Raw genomic sequence first — 23,279 nt, 5'->3', positions numbered from 1 at the left:
GAAGATAAGGGTTTTGAAAGTTTCTGTTGTGATTATAGCTTGTAACTCCAACAAATAACAGGCTTGGTAATAAGAGGCTGCCAGCACAGCTATTGTGGTTCTCTCTCACTGATGGCACGTAAATTGCTATTAATGTCCTAAGTGTACTTGAATATGCCAGTCTCGGGGCGGTAGAGTTGGCTCTGTGTCTCTCTTTACGTGGCCTGTCGTTGTCGGGCTGATAATCTACAGTAATTGCTGCCTCTTGCAGCGGTCCAAGATGTGTAAGGGTAGATATTGCATCTCAGGGAGCGCAGGGACGGTGGGTTGGGGCCCGGGTGTGGGTGGAAGCTGGTGGGGGTGGTGGGCACGGTGAGCCCAGGGTCTCTGCAGACAGGCGGCATGCAGTGCTGGTGATGTTTGTGTATATTCTGGGTTCATGCTTGCACCCAAAGTGAAGCAGAGTGGGGTTTACTGACCTGCTGGCAAGCTCAGGTCACGATTCCTGTCTTCCCTGCTGTTGCCTGAACCCCTTCGCACAGGTTCCACGTGCGCGTGGAAGAGCACACAAGCCCGTTGCGTGAGTGCACGCCTTTGTCCTTTCTGTTCTGTGCATGTCCTGCTGTAGGGTGGTTTCACCCCTCAAAACACGCGTTCCCGCGCCGCACCCGTGGTCGGCTCTTTGCTCCCACCTCAGCTGCCTCTCGGGCAGGTAGGAGCTGCTCAGCAGCGTGGACAATCCACTGGCGAGTCCTGCACGGCTGCTCAGCACCTCGGGGCGATGAGGATTTTCCTACCTTTACCCAGCTTTGGGGGCCTCTGGGCCAGTGAGGGATGATGCCGCGTGCCAGGAGGCGGCAGGACAGGCAGCCAGAGAGGGCAAAGCAGCCCGGGCATGTCTAGAGCGGGACGGCGACTGCCGCCAAGTCAGTCCTGGGCAGTGGTTGGGAAGGATTAATTGGCTGAGCACTCAATCAATGTCAGAGTGGGCAGAGGATACAACATCTGCTCCTCTCCAAAGGGGATGGCAGCCGCGGAGGAGCAGCTTTTGTCCCACTGCTGGCTCCTGTCTGGGGCAGCCAGGGTTGTCCCATAGCTCTGCTCTCAAGAGGCTGGAGAGTTTGTCTCTGCGTCTGCTTTTAGGAGAAGCGGCAAGTTGTCCACCGTGCTTTGCTGTACAAACCCTCGGATGAGAGAGATGTATGTGGTGGTAGCACCTGCCTTGTGCTGTGGCTTGGGGTCCCTCGAGAAAGGGTGACAGGGAGCGTGGAGGACCAGCCCCAGGGCAGCAGAAACTTGTTTGTGGTTTTACTGCAAAGCAAGGAGGGCAGTGGGAGCAGAGAGGTGGCCCAAATACCTGAAAGCAGCCTTCAGGGTGGCGGGAGAGGTGTCTGGGCAACGTCTTCCCCACAGCAAGGCTTGGTGCTGGCGGCTTCCCCCCGCAGAGGGACCGTACAGCATGAGGGATGCCCGGAAGGTCAGCGAGGGGGTAGTGCATGGAGCTGTGCTGGGGGACACGGCATGGCTCAGCAGTCCTTTGGGACCTGTTGCTTGTTCTGCATGTTCATAGCACCTGGGTCCAGATAACACTCCAGGATGGGGTTTCTGGGGTGAGGTGTTTGCTGTCCATATGGGAAAGGGTCCGATTTGTGGGTGAGCAAACCCCAGACAACCAGGGCTCAGAGTTTCTGCAGAAATTCCTATTTTTTAAGGGACAGAATTTCCGATGAGCATTTGCAGTTTATCAAAAACCATGTTTTCAACCAAGTTGTTTCTGGCCTCATCCCACTGATGTAGCTGCATGGTCTGTGGTGGGATGGGGAAGCCAGAGGGGGCATCTTTGCCTCCTACATCGGCCCCTGCTGAGGGAGAAGAGGGAGGTCCAGGGTGGATGGGTGGATCGGGTAGGGCCAGGCACGCTGCTAGGTGACTGGTCTCTCCATCTTTCCCTTCCTGCAGGCTAATGGAGGTTGGCAAGACGCTACTACCCCATCATCGGTGACCTCCCCCACAGAAGGCCCTGGCAGCGTTCACTCTGATACCTCCAACTGATCTCCCAGCAAATTGCATCCCTGGCTGAGCCGGCCCCGGCGGGGGCGGGAGGGGAGGGGGCCTCTCCTAACACCGCAGCAGTCAGACTGGAGGTGAACCCAATCAGCACACACAAGAAGACTCCTTCTCTTCTCTTCTCTTCGTCGGGATGCTTTTTTCAGCCAATCTGGACACTTCTTTATACTCTCTTCCCTTTCTTTTCTGGGTAGAAGCCGCTCTTCCCCCTCCCCGCCACTGCCACAACACCAGTCCCTTCCCCTCATCCCTTCCCACCGAAGAATATGTCAACAGGTGGAAGGATTTTAAGGAGGAAAAGCAAAAATCAACTGCCACCACACCAAACAACCCCAAAGCAGTGTACGGCCTCGTGCTGGGCGTCTTTCTGAGGAGCCACAAACGTACCTCAGCCACGTCTCGCTCCTTTACTAGCAGGCAGCCCCCCTCGCCCCTCCCCGTCTCTCAGGCTACCTCTCCGTAGGGAAACACCTCTCCGTAGGGAAATGCCACCACAGCCCTGCTGTCGCCTCGCCTCCGCCAGCCCTAGCCACAGCCAGCGCATCGCCTCCGTGTGCCCAGCCCTGCCTCGGTGAGCTGCCCCTGGGGCACTGCCGGTGACGGGGTGGGTGGATACAGCCCCCCGTACACGTAGGAGAAGGAGCCAGTGTTGCTCCCCTTCGCTTCCAAAAGGTACTTGGCCCATTCCCGGCCTGGGGGAAACAGCCGGCACTCCCTGGTCCCTGCCCTGCTCCGCCACATCCCGCTGGCTGCTGTGAGCTGGGTGAGCCATGAAACCCCACCGTCCTCCCCGCCTGCTGTTGGAGGGGAGGAAAGGAGGGAAGGAGACAAAGCAAAGGCGGGCAAGAAATAGCCATCACTGATAACGAAGGCGCTGAGCACCTCCGCGATGTTGTTACAGGATCAGGTCTGGATGATTGATGGGACCCCAGCAGTTTTCTCACAGCACCTAGGGAGGCTGGCAGTGGAATTTTCCTGGTGGGGAGAGTGTCGTGGGGTGTCGGCTTATGGTTCTGGGAGCATGCTGCACTGTGGAAGAGGAGGAGGTGGGTTCCCCAGTGCAGGGAGGACCTGATGGCACCCGCTGCATTCCCAAAGCCTTGCCGGGCAGGCAGCAAGGGATGGGCAGCAGGATGCCGGAGGCTGGATGCAGCGGGGTGAGCGCAGCAGGTGCTTTTGGTAACGGTTAATGCAACAGGTTTGCTTGAGGGTGAAGCTCTGTAGGACGGGTGAGCGCCCTGTTTGGGGATGTCTTTCTGCTGAAGCTGCTGGTTTTATCCCAGGAGTTATGGGCAGCAGTATCCCAAGCCATGGGAGAACTCATGGGATTTTCTGCCCAGCTTTTCTGGTCTGTTCTTTGGACAACCAGCAGTGGCTGTTAAGTGAGGCTTCCCCCTGCTGAAACACTCCTTGAGGCAGCCGGTGCTGGCAGGACATGGCTTTCGTTGAAGAGCAGGGTGAGGAGGCACCAGTTTGCCCAGGGCGACGGGCTGAGCTTCTTGCTGGGGCGGTACTTTTGGCCAGAGGTTGTTCAGCAGGCGCAAGGACGCTGACCCAGCCCACGGCAAGACCTGAGTGCTGTGGGGACTGGTGTGGGTGCAGCATGTCTGGCACCTTGTGATGTATCCAAATGCCTCTTGGCCACATCTTGTGCTCTTCCACATCCGTGCCCGCCCTGCCCGTGCCGGCACTGGCCATCTCGAGATGGGAACTGCCAGTACAGAGCAGCGTTAAGCAGGAACCATTTGAAATTAAAGCTCTGCCAAAATAATTTCCATCCTTCTGCTGGAAAAAATAATGGTGGTTGGCCTGCCAGCCATGGAGGTGGTGTGCCCACAGCTCCGGCACGCTGTCACTGTGCAGCACGCAGCCAGCAGCATGACTCACCTGAAGCGGCAGTGAAGCCTGCCTTTCCCTGGGGAACAAGCCCGGAAGGCTCCAAAACACCCGCTCTCAAATGTGACCTTCCCCCGAACGCAAAAAGTCCCGGTTGAGTGCATTTTCTGTTTCTGAGCTGGTGGCATCAGAGTAGGGTGCAAAAGGTGGATGAGAAATGGCACAAGCTGCTCTCTGCTTGGTTTTTGTGTCTCCAGCCGTGAGACACTCTCTGCTCCTTCCACATGCGTACCCGGGGATGGGGCCGTGCCACGGAGCGGGATGCGACGTGCGAGGTCTAGGGCTGCCTCCCGGTTGGGATTACACTAAGAGCAACGAGAAGGTTGTTTCCCTGCGAGGACACGGGTTAGGAGGTGCTCCTCATCAGCCTGAGGAACCTTCCCACTCTCCTCCTCCTCCTCCTGTGGCCTCCCCCAGTGCAGCTTTGTAACTATTTCCAGCTTATTTTACGTGAAACCCTTCTGGCAAAGTGTTTCAGGGACGCAGGACTGGGTCAGGTCTGTTCTCCGGAGCGGCAGCAGTGCCGTGCCTGCCGGAATGCCGCCGTACCTCTTGGAAACCAGCCGGGAAGGAGCTGAAACAACCCTCTGAACCGGGGCTGCCTGCCCCTGCCCTGCCAGTGCTGCCCCTCCTGCCTGCAGCCCTGCCCGCAGCACCCCTGCCCGCGCAGGGCGCTCGCCCCTCCACGGTACTTTGCAAATCACCTCCTGGGTTCCCCGGTTGGTCCCTCCGGTTCATGTTGGCGTAGCTGCTTGCTTGCCTTTTTCTTTGCTTTTTTTTTTTTTTTTTTTTAATTAATTTTTGGGTTTTGTTTCTTCCTCCCCTTCCCGCCCACCCCCAACCCTGAGTGTTGTGGGTTTTTTTCTTCTTCTTCTTTTTCTTTTTTATTATTTTTGTTTTCTGCCCAGAAAAACCTGACTTCGATACCAAAAAAAACAAAACAAAAAAACAAAAAACAAAACAAAAAAAAAACAAACAAAAAAACCTGCAGAAACTCAAAAAAAATAAAAACAAAAAAAAAACACAAAAAAAACTCGACGATTCTTTCAGCTTTATTAACATTTTCCATTGTTTCTTGCGATTTGTGTCTCGTTCTTTGTAGTATTGATGATAACGAACATTTGATAATGAATGTTCTTGTATATTCAGATAAAGGAGAAAAAAAAAACCAAAAACGCAGTCGGAATTTAATAGTGTTTATAATAAAAGAATAAAAAAATGACCCTCTTAGCACGCAAAATTGAACAGGGGGAAGGTGCCATCCCTGTTCTTTCTGTGGCAACAAGCGCTTCATTCCTGTATAGTTTATAACATCAAACTACCTACGTTCATCTTCTTTTTTTTTTTTTTTTTTTGTTTGTTTGTTTTTCCCATGGTTTGGTTTTTTTTCTTCCCATTTTCTCGCATTTGTGAATTAGTTCAAGAATGCTAGAAAAGTGTAGAGTTGTGCACACTCATTTCTTCTTACACAATGTTTAAAAAGTGACGGTAATTCATTTTGTAAAACTTTAAAAAGAAAAAAAAATGGTTGGAATAGTGAGCATTAATAGGTACAGTCTAACACTTTATGTTTCTTAACGTTGAGACCCAGAAATTACTTTTTTTTTTTTTTTACTTTTTTTTTTTTGGCATTATTGGGTGGGCGGGGGGGGTGGGGGCTTTGATGATGATGCTGAGTTTATTTTGACCTGTCCGAGACACAACGGCCTTGCCGCTTCCCCTGCGCTTTTGAGCTGTGACCCAAGTGATGTGAAAAGTGATGGTGGTGTTTTGGGAGGGGTGGTGTTTCTCTGGGGTGGTGTGGTGTGTCCCCACTCCTTTTGACACCCAAGCCCAGAAGGTCCTTAGGTGGCTGCTCCGGGGCTGAGCGGTGGGATTACATCTCTGGAGGGGGATGTAATCCCAAGGGGGTTTGGGGAGGAGATGCCTAGGGGTGATGGGGAGTCAGGTGCTGAGCCCCCCGTGGGTCTTTGTGCCTGGGAGCGATGCTTAGCTCCCTGGAAGTGATGAAAAGACATGAATCCTCCCCAAAATGTGTAGACGGTGGACTTCAGCGCCCTTGTGCTCTGCCCTAGATGCCGGCAGCACCCCTGCCCCGAGGGTTGGCTGCCACAGCCCTGGCTTGGAGGTGCCCCTGGCTGCAGCTCTTGGCCCAAAACTGAGGGGTTGGAGGAAAGGAGGGTACCAAGCTCATTTCAACCACGGACCTTGCTGAGGACTGGGGGAGGTCTCACAGCCTGGCCCCAAGCCCTGGCTGCACAGGGGTGCTGGGAAGGATGAGGGACAAGGGACGCGAGGTGGCAGCCCCACAGCCATGGTGGGACATGGCCAGAATGCCCCCAGGTCGAGCCCGAAATCTGGGTGGCTGCAGAGTGGGGTTCAAGGAGCGGTGCTGAGGAAGATGCCGGTTGGCATTGCTTTAGTTTTCTCTTCAAAAAGTTTCCCTCCTCCCTGCCTCCTCCCAAAAAACTGAGCTTTTCACATCACTGAACGGTTTAGGGTTTGGGGTGTTATTTTTAATCCCAAGGTTTCCTGGAGTCCTTTTGTTTTCATACACCTTTATTATTATAATTATTATTATTATTATAATTATTATTATTATTATTAAGACAATGTAAATCAGACATTGCCTGGGGGGTGGGTTTTGTCGGTTTGCTTTTTTTTTTTGGTTCTTGCAAAGCCCTTCTGTCCCTTGTAAAGATGATCCAGTTCTGAGTTGCTTTTTCTTTTCTATTTTTTTCCCCCCATCTTTTCTTTCTCTTCCTAATGGATTCCAAATAGTAAAAAAGAAAAAGAAAAAAAAACCAACAGAAAAACCCTAAAAAATAAAAAAAAGACTCTCTGTTCCGACCTGGTTTTGAAACTTTAAGCTTTTCTGCTTCTGTAAAGAAAAAAAAAAAAAGGCCTCTGTCTTTCTGATCCCAATTGAGACTTTTATGTTCTATGACGATACTAACAAGGTGTAGGTTTTACAGTTTCCTGATTTGTACTGGTAATGCATATTCCAAATAAATAGTTTCTTTTGTTGCAAAAAAAAAAAAAAAAAAAAAAAAAAAAAAAAAACAACAAAACTGAAACCAAACCTGGTGTATTTTTTGGGAGGAAAAAGAGGAAAGCGAGATGCCCTGGGGGTTTCCCCCATGAGGATGCAGGGGTCAGGAAGGGTTTGGGGTGCAGGGGAGGGGGTGAGCAAAGGCAAGAGCCTGATGCTTCATCCTGGAGGGATGCAATTTGGGGGTGATGCCTGATGCGCAGCATCCCCGCTGCTCCCACTGCTCCCTCCCTGTGCCTCAGTTTCCCTGAGCAGGGGGAAGCGAGTACTGCTGGACACACGGATTTTTCCACACCAAAAATACTTTCAGTCTTCCGTTTTCATTGTTTGTTCACTGCTTTTTTGGATTTTTTTCATGGCACTTCTTTCCAAAAAAGCTAGAATGGGGATTTTCTTTCTCACCCCCAGGAATGGGGCAGCGCTGGGGGGCAGGGGAAGGGTTGGTGGCTTCATGTGTTTTCCTGGGGGGGTTAGTTTAAAAAAAGGAAAAATTTTGAAAACGTTTCTAAGCAAAAAGTGATTTTAAATTTGAAAATAATTTGCAATTTAAAAAAAGAGTCTGTGCGTGGGACGAAAACCAGGACAGCTCTGCCATGTCCCCGGAGATGAAGGCAGCAGATGAAAAAGGGGGCGGCTGGAGAGGGGGGCTGTGATTCCCCAGTTCCCAAGCTGGAGGAAGGTGAGCAGGACCCCCCCCAAATGCCTCCGACACCCCACAGGGACCAAAGTGGAGGGAAAGAAACCCCCGGGGAGGCAGCACAAGGATGCTGGAGCTCGCCTGGAGCTGCTGCCCTGCTCCCCCATGGATTTCTTGTCAATGATTATTCAATCTCCAGCCTGACCTTTCTCTTCTAAATAACACGGCAATATCAGTGCGGGCCAGCCTCCAGCTCCGGCTGCAAATTAACTGTATCGCTCTCCTGCAGGAGACCCGAGGAGCCCCCCGGCTGCCGTGCTTCCAGACCGCCCCAGGAATTATCTCCCTCCGCCGGTGCTCTCCTAATACCAGTTTAAATATCATCTTGCTCCCAGCTGTTTAATTCTAATAAATGCTCATCCCAGCTCCAAACAGAGAAATGCTAAGTCTCACCGGGCTCCGATGAGAAAATCGCCCCAAAATGGCAAGTGGCAGGAGGTGATGCTCTTCGGGCTGGGGGGTCCTGGCAACGCATCCTTCGGGTGTTGGGGTGGGTTTGAGTGTGTCATGCCTCTCCCAGCTCAAGCCGTTCTCCCTCCCTGCCAAAAATAGATAAGGTGGGAAAAGGGTGCCTTCAGCTTCCTAGAACGTTTGGGGGCGGCTGGGGGGGACCAGCTGGGTGCAGCATCCCAGCATCCTCCATCCCTCCATCCCCCCTTGCTGGCTGCCTGTGGCTAAAAGAAACTGAACCCACAGGAACCAAACCGGATTGTTGGTGTTTTCCTGGCTGTCTCCTTCCCCCTCTCTGCATCCCCACCTTTTCCTTCTCTCCCTGCCACTCATAAATAGGATCCCGCCCCCCCCCCCCCCATTTCCCCACATTAGGGCAACAAAGTTCATCCCTGGGTGAACGCGAACCCCCAGGCCAGGCTACTGCACTTTTTCATTCCACATGATAATATTTTAGGCCAAAAGCTGGTGGAAAAAAAAAACCACGGCACGCACTGGGATTTCCATGGCAAGGCTTTTGGTGAGCAGAAACCAGCGGCTTGGTGAGATGCTGATACCCCGGGACATGCCATGTCCCGGACGGGGTGGGGGCATGACCTGTGTGATGCCTCTTGCAGGTTTTTCTCTCCTTCAGCAGCTGCCAGCACCCCTGCCCGGCTGGGGTCCCCCCGCCTGTGCCCACCCAGCCCTGTGCCGGCAGCTCTGGGAGCCCCAGCATCACCGGGGCAGACAGGCGGCGCGCGCGGGCTGGCGAAGCACATCCCTGGTTATTAATAATCCTTCCAAACTAACCGAGTGGTTGGGAGGCATTAAAGTTATAGTTTGCAGTAAAGCCCCCGTCCGTTTGCTGGAGAGTTTAATATATGGCAGGAAGTTTCGCCTATAAAAGGCGAGGGTTATGTTTTTCTCCAGTTCACTGGGAGTCTATAACTTACGACCTCCATAAACGTGAGTGGGTCTTGCAAGTCAGCCCATCAGTCTTTGGAGTAATTCTGCTTTGTAGTAAAATATTTTATTGTGCCTTGGATGCAGGCAGCCCCCCGCTGCCGGGCAGGCAGGGGGGTGGTGGCTGTCCCCCGGTCCCTCCTCTGCTGGCACCGCGGGGACGGTGTGGAGGGGTGATGGCTGCCCATCCTCTGGGCATGGTGGGTGTAGGAGTGGAGATAATAAATAAAATAAAGACAAAATAAAGTAAAATAAAGGTAAAATAAAGTAAAATAAAATACAACAAGGATAACATAAAATAAAGCTAAAATATAATACAATAAAACAAAGATACAGTAAAAGAATTTAAAGATAAAATAAAATAAATTAAAGTGAAAATAAAAAGTAAAATGAAATAAAGATAATAAAATAAAGCTAAAATAAAGATAAAGTAAAATGAAATGAAGATAATAATAAAATAAAGATGAAATAAAATAAGATAAAATAAAATAAAGGTAAAATAAAAAAAATAAAGATAAGATAAAATAAAATAAATTAAAAATGACCGTGCCCATGGGCATGAGCTATTGGGAACGTGTGCTACACCTTTTAATTATTGCTAATGAGGTAGAGTTTTAATAGCTTTATAGGGAAATTCTGCACACTGGCGGTTCAAGGTGCGGCTGCGGGGGCCGCATAGGCGGGGGGAGCCTGGGGCCGGTGTGGGCGCTCGGTGCCGGGAGAGGAGGAGGATGGCGAGGAAGGAGCCCAGAGGAGGGGGCGGGTGGACGGGCACTGGCTCAGCACGGACACGGGTGGTGATGGCACGGTGGCAGGGCTGGACCAAGACCAAGCAGGGTACATACATATGAAAAACAGGGGGGGAAAGAGGAATGCCATCACCACCTTGCCAAGGTCCCACCCTGTGGGCCACCAAAACGCTTTGTTCGGCCCCCAGAATCAACTCTGTTTGCCTGCAGCCATCGCTGGCCCCAGGACAGGGCAGCTGAGAGGCGCTGGGAGAACCCAGCTAATTAAAAATGCAAATGAACGGCAGAGCCACGCGGCTGCTGGCGCCTTCCAAAGGTGCAAATTACAAGAGGGGTTTGTTGGCAGCAGCTTCTCATGCGGGGGCAAGTCCCCGTCACCCCGTGGCCACTAGCCTCGACGGACAGGCAGCCCCTGCCCGCACCACCGCGGTGGCTGGGGGGTGTCCTTCATCTGCCTGAAGCAACCTTCAGAGCAGGGAAAGGGGGATAGAAGAAAGGACAGGAGAAAAAAAAAGATTATTTAAAAAAATACATTAAAAAATGTCTCCCTGATTTTGGTGGTTTGGAGGGGTGGGCTTTTTTTCCCCTTTGTTTTCTTCCCGGCTTTTTGTGGGAAAATGATTCTTCAAAATGAAAAGAGAAAAGAAATATAATCTGTAGCAAATAGTCACTGAAACAAATTACATGGGGACTAGAGCAGTCCGGTCCCCTGCGAGTGGGCACCAGGCACGCTCGAGCCCCCCCCCTCCCCCCCCCCCCAGTACCTCCTTTCAATGCCTGGGTGGCATTGTCCCTAAATATCCAACATATTCTTGGAAACACGGCCCGAGCTCAACCCGTAAAATCCAAGCTACGATGCAATTAGCATGGAGGAAAAAACCCTGAAGCCAGTGGCTTTGGGGTGACCACGCAGGTGATGTCCAGAGCCAGACCCGGGTGAGGCTGCTCTCCCCGACCCTGCCAGGACCGCGCGGGTTTTGCCCCATTCTCCTGTTTTCTGGAGCGGTTTGGAAGCGGCAGGCGGCGATGGCCGGGACCGCTGTGGCGTTTGCCGAGGGCCACGCCAGCGCTTCTCCCACTCGCTGACTCAGCTCTAGCAGCTCCCTCGTCCTGCTGCTAATTAGGCTCCAGCCTCTCATCTTGTTAATAAGCTTCCAGTTCATCTGCATGCAAAAAAAAAAAAAAAAACCAAAAACCAAACGGAGAGAGTGAAAGCAAGCAGCTCGTTTTACCTTCAACATGTGGCTAATGCTTATTAAAATATTTAACCTTTTATTACGGCACAGAAATATCTGTTCAGGTGCCCGGCAGCGACACCGCGCCGCTATAGGGGACACCCTATGGAGGGGGCCCACCAGTGCCTGCCAGCTAATACCAACCCCCAGGGGCAATGGGAAGATGCTGCAAAATAGAGGTAATTTCAGCTCCCGAGGTCTGTGGCAGCAGTTTGCGGCATTCCCAGAGCCTGGCCGGGACATTAAGTAGGGAAATCCCATCGAGCTGCCTCAAAACTCATCTCCCGGGGCGTGTGCGGCCATTGCACGTAACGCCTTTCCCCATGAAACAAAAAGAGTCGTGCTAGCGAGATCCTGCTCCTATCCAGCCTCCACTCCCAGAGAGACCCCACTCTCCAGGGGCTGTCCCTGCCCCCCCCGCCCCAGGGCTGGGTACTTGCACCCGGGGAGCCCCGTGAAAGGCAGCAACACCGCCAGGACAGAGCCCAGCATCGCAGGCGTCAGCAGGAAGGAGGGAAGGTGAAGCTGCCATCCCAGCTGCGGCCACGCAGGTTATTTGATGACGATTAATTAACCCGGGACTAAGAGGTTTGCGAGGGAAGCGGGGAGCGCTGCCTGGAGCCTGGCCAGCGTGGGGCTGGCGCTGGGACAGGGGGCTCCCGGCCGCCACTGCTGCCAGCTGCCCGGTGCTGAGCGGGGGGCTCTGGTAAATCACCCCCGCTTCCAGCATGGCTGGGCTGGTGGCAAAGTCTGCTGTGCAAAAGAGCTGGCAGCTACACAGCTATGACCTCGCTATGAAATAGAAGACATATATATCATCATCTGTATAACGTATTTACATACGTACATGTGTGCATATAGGTAGGCTTAGCAGTGTGCTAGCGCCCAGGCACTACAAATCCCCTGGGATCTGCAACCCCAGTGAGCCCAGGCAGCCCGTCTCATGCTCGGAAAGCCGGGAGGGAGCTGCAGCGGGACTGGAGGTGCCACCGCAGAGCTCCCCTGGGCACAGAGCTGTCCTGCAGCGGGTTCCACAGCCCAGCGTGGCCAGTGTCATCCATGCTGGGGTGCCAACAACGTACCGTGGGGCTCCTGCTGCCCTGCTTTTGCTGCCAGCAGTGTCACCCCTTGGAGGCCAGGCTCACCCCCTGCACAGTGCACGTCACAACAGCGTCAGTGCTCTGCTCCTCCACGGTGCAGAGGAGCACAGGGACAAGCCCTGCTGCAGCCGCTGGGTGAGGGATTTGATGGGGGAGGACGGGGGAACATGGTGGGCTTGGAGAGGCTGAGCATTTTTGCTCCTGTGCTGGAGGAGATGGGGAGAGACAGACATAACCTGCAGCCATGGAAATCTCACGCTGGTTCCTCCATCTCCCTAATTACAGGCAGAGGCATTGGCCAAGGAGTCTGCAGGGTGCTGGGGCTTTGCGCTGGCTGCAGGGCGCTGAGAGGCAATGGCCCCGTGTGTCCCGGGGAGGCAGCTGCCACCTCGCTCCGAGTAGCCACAGTGCTCCTCTGATGCTTCAGACGGAGCCTGGGCACACAATGTGCTTTTGAAGCTCTTCCCCACCAGCTAAGCGGGGTCAGACACTGCTGCACGGGGTGATCCAGCCACGCTATCGGTACCCACCCACCCACATTTGCACCCCTGTCTCAAGACCCATTTTGCTCCAGAGTAAAAGGCATTTGAGGAACTTCCCTGGCTCACGGTGAAGCATAGTTAATTAAGCTCTTTTTGGCATATTAGTGGAGACAGCCTTATTAGAGATACTTGGCACTAATGATATGCATGTACTTCACTTCCATGGAAAACTGCATTTAAATAAATGGATATACAGTTCAGCCGCTCCCATGTCTTTAACCAGCACTTCTCTCGCATTACACAAACTTAATTGGCTCCGAAGTCCAGCTTGTTTTTTGCTTTTTGACGTTTGCTGACAACCCACTCCCCCCCGCCCCTTCAGTTAGCCCTGGCCGCTGGCTGGGTGGGGAGCTGAGCATGGGGATGCTGGTGCTTCTGCTCTTGCACACACACACAAACACCCCCCCACCCCCCCAAGGTGAATTAGGGCCAGGTTAAAGGCAGAGCCCAGAACCCCAGCTAGGCAGTCATTTCTGCTTGCCTACAGGTGGTTTCTTACCATGGCATGAGGATGCCCTCGAGTACCTTCACTTCTGGGGCAAGCAGCAGCACAGGGACATCACCCTCAAACTTGGGTGTCCCGGAGGGTTTCAGGCTCCAGGGATACAGATGATAGATCCTGACCACGGGCTCAGGTTGAGAGCCCTGGCTTACTCCACAAGGTGCTGTCACCTTAGCCTTGAGCCCTGGTTGTTAGGAGCAGGCTCCTTGCTGAGCTCCGGCTGCCAGGAATGGGCTGGGAAATGACGCTTTGCAGGGATGCGTCCAAACTCCAGCGTCAGGCTGGGTACTGGCACCTCGCAGCGGCTAAGCGCCGACAACAGCATCGCCTCTGCCTCCTTTCAGAAACCTGAAAGCTTGACGTGTGCTGGAAGGGAAAAAAACAAACCACCCGGGCCAGGGGGTGAGCGAGGAGATTTTGAAGCTGATAACGGCTGAAGGCTTATGGGGAGCATCCCGGGAGGCTCCCGCTGCGCCGGGCCAGGTGGAGGGGTGCCCGCAGGCATACCTGTCTGGGATGATCAGGGCTTTGGCCTGTCTGCTGCATGTCCTCTGAAGGTCATCAGGGCTGTCCCTGTCCTCGGGCTCTCTCCCGGCTGTGCAGACGCTGCCTTTTGTTGGGAGGTAATAGCTGGTGTGTGACTGCAGCAATAACTCTTCCTCCCTCGCCGCGCTTCTCGGTGGGATGGCTGCAGCCAGGGCTGCCTCTCTGGCAGGCTGATCTGTGCGCCCCAGCAGCGTGGCCGTCTCGCTTGGCTTTCTCCGAGCCATTCCTGCTGATGGAGGGCAGGGAGATGCTGCCCCATCCCACCAGAGAGGCAGTGGGGGTAGAGATACTGCACCTAGCAGCGGGAAGCAGCTGGAAATGGGAGCACCGAGCCAAATGCAAACCAGGGCCACACCAGCACTGCTGCGAAATAGAGGAGCAGCCTGTGTCCTGCAGTGGCCTCTGGGGACGAGGGCATTAGGAAAGGGCACCTTGCACCACGCTGCTCTCGCTGCAGCACAGCCTGCAGACTTTGGCAGCACCTGAAAAAGCAACCCCACCACACCGTACCCCTTAACCTCTTGCATGGCTGAGATGGGGTCTCATCCAGGTCTTCCCTTCAAATCTTGGTAGGTGCCAACCAGCCGGGGCACAGCAGCATTCCAGCCAGGGCATAAGAGGGTGCAGATGCCCGAAGGGACAGGTTGGTGCCCCTGTGGCTGTCACAGGAGCTGTGCATCTCAGACCCACCTACACATCCTGGGTGGTCACACCTGGGCTACCACCCTTCAGCATGGGGCACAGCAGAGACCAGCTAACGCTGGTCCAGTGACACAGACAGCACAAGCCCTCCCAACCTGTGCCAGTGTGAAGCTTCAAAGTCAAAGGACATCTTTTCCAGGAGTTCTGAGATGGGCCAGCACTCTCAGCTTGGGCACTGCCTGCACCGTCCCTGATGTGGCAGGACAATTTTCTGGCCACAAAGCCCCACAAGTGCTGCCACCAGCCCTACGCTGGGCACCTGCATCTCCAGCAGTAGCCCCGACCCTTGGCAGCAGGACAGCCTCTCTCTCTGCCCTTTGATCCCCTCTGCCCCCCGCTGACAGCTTCCCTGAGGATGTTTTGTTGGTGGTGTCACCCTTGACCATTAGCTCTTCACGCATGACTATAACGTGACATCTCTGATGCAGTGCCGCCAGCAGCCGGCAACTTCAGGGAGCAATTAAAGCCGAATAGAGTCACTGCGGGCGAGAGCATCTTTGACCGCACATCTCCATCGCCCTCTCGGCCCCAGCCCCACACGACCACCTCTCCCCAAAATGCCCCAGAATGCCTTTTCCCTACCTCTTGGGTCATGGTAGCCAGAGGGAAGAGCTGTAGGATGGACAAGATGGATTCAGTGGGCCAGGAGCCAGATCTAGCACCAGCAGAAGGTGACCCATCCCCAGGTATGGGGTGTCATGGGCATCCCAGGTCTGTCTCAGGGAGCAAACCATCCTGGTGGGCTTGATCAAGGTCTTCCCCACTCCTGCTCACATGCCATCATTATTTTAAGACCAGGGAGGCCAAGGCAGTGGGTTTTTTATGTGATTAGCTGCTGAGATGAACGTTAATTAGTTTTCAATTTCCATAAAGTACCCCACTGACAGAAAGATTAGTTAAACCTGCTCACAGCTGCAGAGGAGCACTCAGAAATTGGGAAGGGGCAGAGGGGGCGGGTAGCAGGGGGAGGATGGAAAAGGGGGTCCGAGCAGCACCACCAGGCCTTGTAGAGGGGGGAAGGCAGTGGGATTCCACTGGCTGCCCACGTGCAGGGATATAGATACAGATGAGAGGAGGGGAAATATACATGAGGGATATAGATATGTGATGAAAGGAGGGGAAAAATAAAATCCAGGGAGAATTCTGGGGCCAGACCCCACAGAAAAGGTGTGTTGCTCCGCCAGGTCTCTGCTGACCCCCCACCTTGTCCCCTGAGCCAGGAGGGGAGGCTGAGCCACTTCACCCAGCAATAGCACCCATGGCAAACACAGCCTCCGAGCTCCGGGGACGGGGTAGTTGTGTTTTGATGCTTTTGTGCATTTTCCCCCCTTCCCAAAACCCCCTCTGAAGTAACACCCCCACCGCGTGAGCCAGTGCAACCCGGGGGTGCTGCGGATCTGCCACGTGACAGCTGTGGAAGTGAATTGCAAATGACATTTCATTAACAGCTTGAAAAAAACTGTTTTCCCTCTTTTCCACTATGCCCAAAAGCGAGGGTAATCTTTTGTGCAAAGTGCTCTTCAAGCCCCAGTCCAACCCAGCCGAGCTGGGGGGGCTCTTCAGGGTTTGCCCCCTGCATCCTCCCCCCATCAGTGCCTGGTTTTTGGGTCAGAGCTATAACCCTTGCAAAGGGAAGGAAAATAGTGGGTGAAAAGGGGCAAATGCCCAAGGAGGGGTGCCTGTGCCCCAGAGCGGGGCAGGAGGATGCCCAAATGCTTTTGAGGCAGATCTGGGCTCCCAAAAGGAAGGGATAGCAGCTCGCCTTGGGAGAAGATGTCTAGTGCTCGGGGCAGTCCAGCAAGGCACGGAGGAGGAGCAGCCACGTGCTGTCGGGTCACACACCCAGGATGTTCAGCACATGTTTGATGCCGGAGCCCAAGCGCACAAAGCGGAGACGCCGAGGCATCGGCAAACCCAGCCGGGACTGCAGCATCCCTCTTCCCTGCTGCCAGGAAGGAAAGGAGGGAGCTTGATGGGAAGCAGCAAGTGCCAGCAATTCCCAGGCTGTGGATCCCAGGCTGCGTGGCCCTTCGCCGGGGCCATGCCTGGCTGGCCAGGGGGTGGTGGGAGGGAGGGATGGGGCCGCTGTGCCCTTGAAGAGCGCAGCTGGGCACCGCACGGCGTCCCTGCCGCGGCCCCTTCCAAAGCCAGCTGAGACCCCGGGCGCCTGCTCAGCACACTGCGGCGGGGGGAGCGCTCCCCCAGCCAGCATCCCACGGCACCCACCCGAAGACCCCACAAAAACACCGTGGTGGGGGTCCCTTAAAGTCACGAGTGTGATTTTCCCCCCACGTGGCTGCAGGGACCCCACTCTGCAAACCACGAGGCCAGGAGGGGGCCGGGGTCCCTGCCAGGGAGATCAGCTCCCGTCCCCGCTCCTGCCGTTGACGTTATTCGGCTGGACAGAGGGATGTCTGGGCGAATCATTTTCAACGCTCTTCCATATTCATAATGGGCTAAATATAGGGGAGCAAAGTGGGACCTGGCGGGCAAAGCCCTCCCCATGGTCAGAGCCGATGACTTCTCCGCCAAGATGAAATGCCGGCATCAGCCCCGCCACGGCCCTAGGGGCAGAGGGAACCGTACCCCGCCAACCCCCCGACAGAGATGCAGTTGTTCAGGGTTTTTTTGGTGGTGGTTTTTTTTTTTAGCTCCCAGTGGCCAAAATCAAAATCACGTTTTCAGCCGGTCGAGGGAGTCAGTGGAGCAGCCCGGGAGGGGGTCTGGCGGCCCCAGTACCCCCACCCTCCCCCTGGTCCTCTTCTTCATTAAGCGAGAAGGTTAATGATTTCAATTAGGGAAAAGGCAAGCAGCTAAATGAGTATAAATAAAGCTTTTTCTGAGCCATGGCAGGGAAAGGGCAGGAAGGCTGTGGGGGGAGCGGAAACTCATGGGTCCAGTGTGGGGCTCCCACGGGAAAATACCCACAGCAGGAGAAAGTGCCACCCGTCCCGCTGAGCCAGGCCCTTTGCCAGCCCCAGGCTGATGTGCTTCCATAAAATACTAATAAAAAGTGATGTCTTTTGCCCCCACACCTCCCCTCCTGCCAGTCCCTGAGGGATAAAGTCTTTATCAGTGGGACTCTGGCTTTCCTCCAGCCCTGGCAGAGCCCCACTCACCCACTGGCTCCAGTGGTCCTGAGTCGTGCCCATGTCATCCTTGGCTTGCTTTACACTGAGAAAAAAATTCTGTGGAAAGTTAAAACCAGCCCCATATTATGGAAAAAGGTACCAGCTCCCCTGCGGCTTCACAGGGCCCTCGCAGCTCTAGCGAAACTGGCATTTACTGTGTGCAGGAAAGACCATGCATAGTATCGAGCCTAGCAAATAGTATTTGCGGTATTATGGGTAACTTCTCAATAAAGCTTATTCACCAGGAAATCTGCTGGCATCCCTCACCAAGGTGTCCCTGCCCATTTGTGATGAGGCATGGAAAGGCGCAGGCTGGGCACAGCATCCCGGGGGTTCCCATGGGGGGAGCCTCTCCTCACCCCCACCGTGTTAAACACCACCATCACTTTTCTGGTTCAACAGCAGCTCCCATGCTGGGTTTTTTCGGCAGGTACCCTCAAGGTCTGCAACATCTGTTCAGTGCAATGGCTGCTGGGGATGGAGGGAAACCCCAGGCTGCCACAGAGGTGTGCAGCTCGGCCCTGGGCAGAGTCACGCACAGGGGGACAGTCATGGGAGGCAGGTTTAATTTCTCATCCTGCTGTGAGTTTGCAATTCAGTCTGAGATGAAGCAAGAAAAAAAAAATACGGAGGGGTTTTCTGTTCTGGGCTTTGAATTAACATATTTTGGGGCATCTGGTGTTTGAACAGCAGAGTGTGTCCCTTCCAGCACAGATAGATCAGCTCCCACACCGCGCTGGCTTAGCAGAAACTCAGAGCTTATGCTTCACGTGAGCGGTTTCATGGAATGCAAAGCAAGAAAGGTTGTGCGCGTGTGCGTGTGGCTTCTTCATGCCACAGCACAGAAACACAGGCACAAATGCCCAAACCTGCTAGCAACAGCCTGTCAGACCCTTGAGAGGTTTGATGCAGGTAGCTCTGCAGCTGTCTCAGGGATCCTCGAGCATCTCTGCCTTCTTTAACCTAAGCAGCACTCACCAGCAGTGGATGGCTCCTGGTTTAGAGGCGAGGAAAACCCCAGCTTCGAGACTCTAGCAGGGATGGGAATGGGTTTCTCAGGCGGCATTGGCTGCTGAGGCATTTGCAGGGCTGCAGGATGGCCATGGCAGGAGGATAGTGGTGCTGCCCGGCTGCTGTGATGACAAGTCGTGCCCTCAGCATTCTCCAGCATATTTTTCCCCTTGTGAGAAACTCAGCAATATCTTCTCCCTGGGAAAAAGAAGTATCCTGTGACTCATGGGAAGGTAAGATAAAGTACAGCCCCACACTTGACTAGATATGTGGCTATTTTAATAAATGAGGTAATAAATAAACCCGATGTAGATTTTTCAAGTTTTCATTCATTTTTGATAGAGAGAAATTATTCCTTTTCCTCCATAAATATAAAAAAAGTTCTCACTAAAGAGCTGGGAGCTCCCAGCACAATTTTGATGTCCCCTAGCTTCATCCCATGGCACCCAAATTGCCTTTTAAAGCCCCAGCTCCAGGAACCGAGGGCTTAGGTGAGAGTAACTTGCATTAAAAATCCACCATGACAAGGTTTCCAGCTGTCTGATGGAAGAAGAAAGCCAAGCACCCTAAAAAACCCAACTCCAGGGGGATTTATTTTAATTAGGTTGACTCATTTACAGCACGCCGTCTTTAAAAATAAGCATTTTAAGCTGATCCCCGGATTTCAGAAAGGCTGAGCTCGGCAGCACGGGGTGGCCATGCCTGTCTCCTCTTTTAACTGTCAAACACAGAGACATCTCGGGAGGCTGAGGGGAAGCAGCTCTCTTTGCTGCTGCGCTGCCAGCAAGAACCTTCTCGGTGCCAGCCACGACACGGCACAGTCCCGAAACTCAGCCCTGGACCTCCGAAATGCCTTTCAGTTCACCTCTGAGATACATTTAGTAACTCGCCTTAATATTGATGCCCTCCATACACACCGCTGTGGAAGGACTCTCGGCCTTGGCCAGCGTAATTATATGTTCAATATTAACGGTCTTCATCTGTCAAAGCTTGCCGGCTCATGCCCGTCCTCATCCACAGGGCTGGGCGAGCGCTCCACTGTCCCCAGACGCTGCCCGCCAGCCCTTGGCAAACCCTCTGGAGAAGCAGCCAGGGACAGTTTTGAGATCATCTTCCAGCGCTGGCTTAAGGATTAGACCGAAACATGGAGGTACCAGCCCCTCTTTCAGAAAGGTTCGTTTCTCTTGACTCATTAGCCTCTCCTGCCTGAAGGACTAAGAAGCACCATGGTGGCTGCTGGCTTTGGCCAGATCAAATGAGACTGACGCTTGATGGCCAGAAGACCAGAACAAAGAGGACGATGCAGCTAAGGACCTGCTGCCATATCTCAAGTGTCATCAGGAAAAGACGAGGAGCCCTTCTTGATGTGGCATGCTGCAGGCCTGGGAGACCTTTGAGGAGCAGCAGACAGCCCCAGCCATGCAACCCCAGTTTATTCTTCCCCCAAATCCTCAGCTCCATCGAGACCTCGCTTGTTTTAAGACACGCTTGCCAAGCTCATGCAAAGACTGGGCAAGGTGATGGCCACAGAGAGGGACCCAGGACCCTCTCTCCAGCCCACGTACAAGCCCCTCACATTGTACAGAGCTGTGCCCGGGACCCTGTCCAGAGAAGTCACACTGCCACCATCGGCAAATCACAGGCGTACCGGTGGCAGGAGCATCCCCTGTGCCAACGGGGACCATGACACACTGCAAAGGGTCCAGGGCAGGTTTGGGGCAGGGGCTGCAGTCCCTGGCATAACAGTCTCCATGGGAATGGCGAAGCGAGATAAAAAGGGTTTTTTCTAGTTGATCGTTTATGCTATTAGAGCCTTTTCCTCTGGGTAAGCAGGAAGTCTGCCTCTTTAATGGCTGTTATTAAAAGTCAGGGTTAAAATCCCTTTGGGAGTGGGGAAGGCAGATAATCCCCGCTCCTCCTGACCTTCTTTCCCTCCTCACTTTGCAAGGTTATTGCAATTCCCCAGAAGTAGCTGCTCTATACGATATACTCCTTCCTTTCCAAAACCAAAAAAAGGCATTTGCAGCCTGGGAGCCCTTCAGCTGGAGGAGTCCCCACGGCTGGAGCCAACTACCCCCTAGGCCCCCCCTTACCCATCCAGCCTGGGTGGTTATTCCTCACCCCTCCGTGAGCAGCAGCTACAGAGTCAGCTGCCAACGTACATTTTAAACCTGCTAGAAGGGCAAAAAATGGGGGGAGGAGGAAAAAAAAAAATCGCCTTAAACCACTAAACTTCTATCCTGTTCCTCCTCTGCAGAATAAACAGCTAAAAGCAGTTTACTCTACTCCTCCCCAGTGTCACAGACATCTGTCCCCAGGGCTGAGAAGCAGCGTGATGAATTGCAGCAGCAGAGGGGATTTTTGCCTCTGCTTTTAAAAAGCCCCCAAACTACAGGGTTTACACCGAGAAAGCGCTGACACAGCTTTGCCACCGCAGCTCTCGTGATGCGGGGATGCAGGGATGCAGGGATGCGAGGACGCGGACAGGGGCAGGGGGCACGCAGGGAGAACTGCGGACGAACAACCTCCTGCATTGGGATACGTGGCTTTAATGGCAGGCTAATCACTTCTATCGATGCTGATTTAGGGCTGGGGATGTGGGAACCCCAGGGCTCTCGGGCGGGTTGTGCGTGGCTCCAGCTACCTCTAGTGGAAAGCAGACAGAAGTGGCCGCCCTCGGCTGCACCGCTTCCACATCAAGGGCTAGATTTACTCCAAGGGGCTTTGCATCCACCTACTTGGAACTCTTACTGCAATATTTAGCTGCGAGAAACACTTCAACCCATTACCCTCAGCCCAAACGTAGATGTATGTGACTAAGTCTGGCAATTGCCCTGATTTTGGGTGGCCTTTCTCTTCCAGAAAGGCCGGGACCTGCTTACCCTGCATGGTTGGGCTGGGTGCAGAAGCTTCACACTGTTTAAGACCCCCTCAGGGAGCTGCTCCTCCCAGCCCCAGCACCTCGAGCATCCCCTCAGCAAAGCAGCCAAGGGGTTTTGCAGGACTACAAGCAGGACCAGAGGTCCATGTTCCTGGCACATGGCATGAGTGACTTGGACCTGTGAGGTCTGGCAGGACTCTGTGCCCTCCCTGTCAGGACACCTCGTGAGGCTGGGCACCGAAGGGCAGATGGCACCTTTCTCCTCGAACATACTGTGGTGACACCAGCCACTGAGACGCAGTCTCCATTAGCACTCACTGCAAGTGAGCGTGGCTGCAAAGAGCTGACAAAAACATAAGGAATGAGCACAGCAAGCTTTCCTCTGCTGGTAAAGTGTTTCGGTGGCATAGCTATGCTCGGGGAGAAGCCCCATCACTGGATTTTCTAGGTGTAACCACATGGAGACCAAACCCGCTTATTCCCTTCTACCCTCAAAATCTATTGTATTTTCCACTTGCACCAAAGCGATACTATTTCAAAAAAAGAAAGAAAAAATTACTTACTTATTCACATGAATCCAGGAGCTGGTGCTTTCCAAAAGGTCTCCAGCTTGACTGCCTTTAGCAGCTACAGTCTGAGCAGGGCTCCTGCTCCTCGGCTCACCAGTACCACCACCAGCACCACCACATGGCCCTGCACCCAGAAAAAACTGCTGTAAAGTCCACACCGCCTAAACAATATTATGGCCATAGCCTCTAGAGTATTTTTTTCAGTATATATTTTTCATATATATTCACATATATATAGATGAAAAATACATTTTTCAGTACCTCCAGCAAGCTCTGGCCTCACGACCTTGGGGTCTGCCTGGGAGAGACCTCTTGCCATAAACCTGGGGCAGACAGATGGGAAAGAGTGGCAGCTAATTGCACCCAAACCAGAAGCCACTTTTGCATGCTCTTCTTCACACCGTCACCCAAATGCAAGGGGAGGAAGCAACGCCATCTCCCCCTGGTTTCAGGGTCCCTGAATACAGTTGCAAAAAATGGTTAACAAGCTCTAAGTGTCAGGGAAAAGTGGGGCTGATGGGAAAGATTAGACATTAATGAGAGCCATCTTCCAAAGCATCCATCACTCCACTTTCATGAGTTTCTTAATGTGGTGGGAACGCTGCCATAGCTGGATTCCTTTTATTTAAAGCAGAGATAAAAAGCTGGAGAGGTATTAATATTAATTAAGAGACAGACATTTGCAGAAACTTTTTTTACCCCACGTCACACCCAGCTCTCAGTCCCACTTCAGGGAACAACCAGATTTTTTTTCCAGAAAGAACTAAATTGTTCTGCAGAATTTATGAGTCTTTGTCACTTCTGCTGTGACTTTTATCCCATAGGGCAGGAAACGAAGGCTGCACCAGATGAAGGCTGTCTCACAATCCAATTCTCTGTCCCAGGGCATGTGGGAAATGTTTCCATTTTTCTTGAAATTCCCTGTGGAATTTCTGAAATGGGAAAAAAAAAAACCCTGCCTTGATGCTGAAATAAGGTCTTAATTTTTGACAAGCAAGAAAATAAAAAAAAGCTTGCCTGGGGAGATGCGGCGAGGGGGAGCTCCAGGTGTGGGGCAGGCACTGCTGGACAGAGCCCTGCAGCGGTGGTGGGGGACACCACCACGCGGCTGGAGGGACCTCCACCCTGGGTTAGGGTAAGGACCACCACCTCACGGCTGGCAGGACCTCCACCCTGGGTTAGGGTAAGGACCACCACCACACGGCTGGCAGGATCTCCACCCTGG

At 53.4% G+C, this 23,279-nt stretch overlaps 1 protein-coding gene and 1 long non-coding RNA gene across 4 annotated transcripts in view; one reads left to right on the top strand and one right to left on the bottom strand.

Moving 5' to 3' along the window:
* The window catches only part of PBX1 (PBX homeobox 1), a 133,839-nt gene extending 128,675 nt beyond the window's left edge, over positions 1 to 5,164 (top strand). For all 3 annotated transcript variants that reach the window (XM_056355887.1, XM_056355889.1, XM_056355888.1), the window contains one exon: positions 1,939 to 5,164. In XM_056355887.1, the coding sequence (XP_056211862.1) occupies positions 1,939 to 2,031 (93 nt within the window). In that variant the 3' untranslated portion in view covers positions 2,032 to 5,164. The remainder of the gene's footprint in view (positions 1 to 1,938) is intronic.
* A 5,443-nt stretch (positions 5,165 to 10,607) lies between these two features.
* LOC130157071 (uncharacterized) lies at positions 10,608 to 15,245 on the bottom strand. The gene is made up of 3 exons (XR_008824688.1): positions 13,722 to 15,245; positions 13,212 to 13,580; positions 10,608 to 10,998 (listed from the first exon to the last, which is right to left on the bottom strand). It is a non-coding gene; the product is annotated as an uncharacterized LOC130157071 (long non-coding RNA).
* Between the last annotated feature and the right edge of the window lie 8,034 nt (positions 15,246 to 23,279).

Source organism: Falco biarmicus, chromosome 11 (genome assembly GCF_023638135.1).
Source record: "Falco biarmicus isolate bFalBia1 chromosome 11, bFalBia1.pri, whole genome shotgun sequence".
NCBI classification, from domain to species: domain Eukaryota; kingdom Metazoa; phylum Chordata; class Aves; order Falconiformes; family Falconidae; genus Falco; species Falco biarmicus.
The sequence above is the reverse complement of the archived record's forward strand: the minus strand, read 5'-3'. Positions and strand labels throughout refer to the sequence as shown.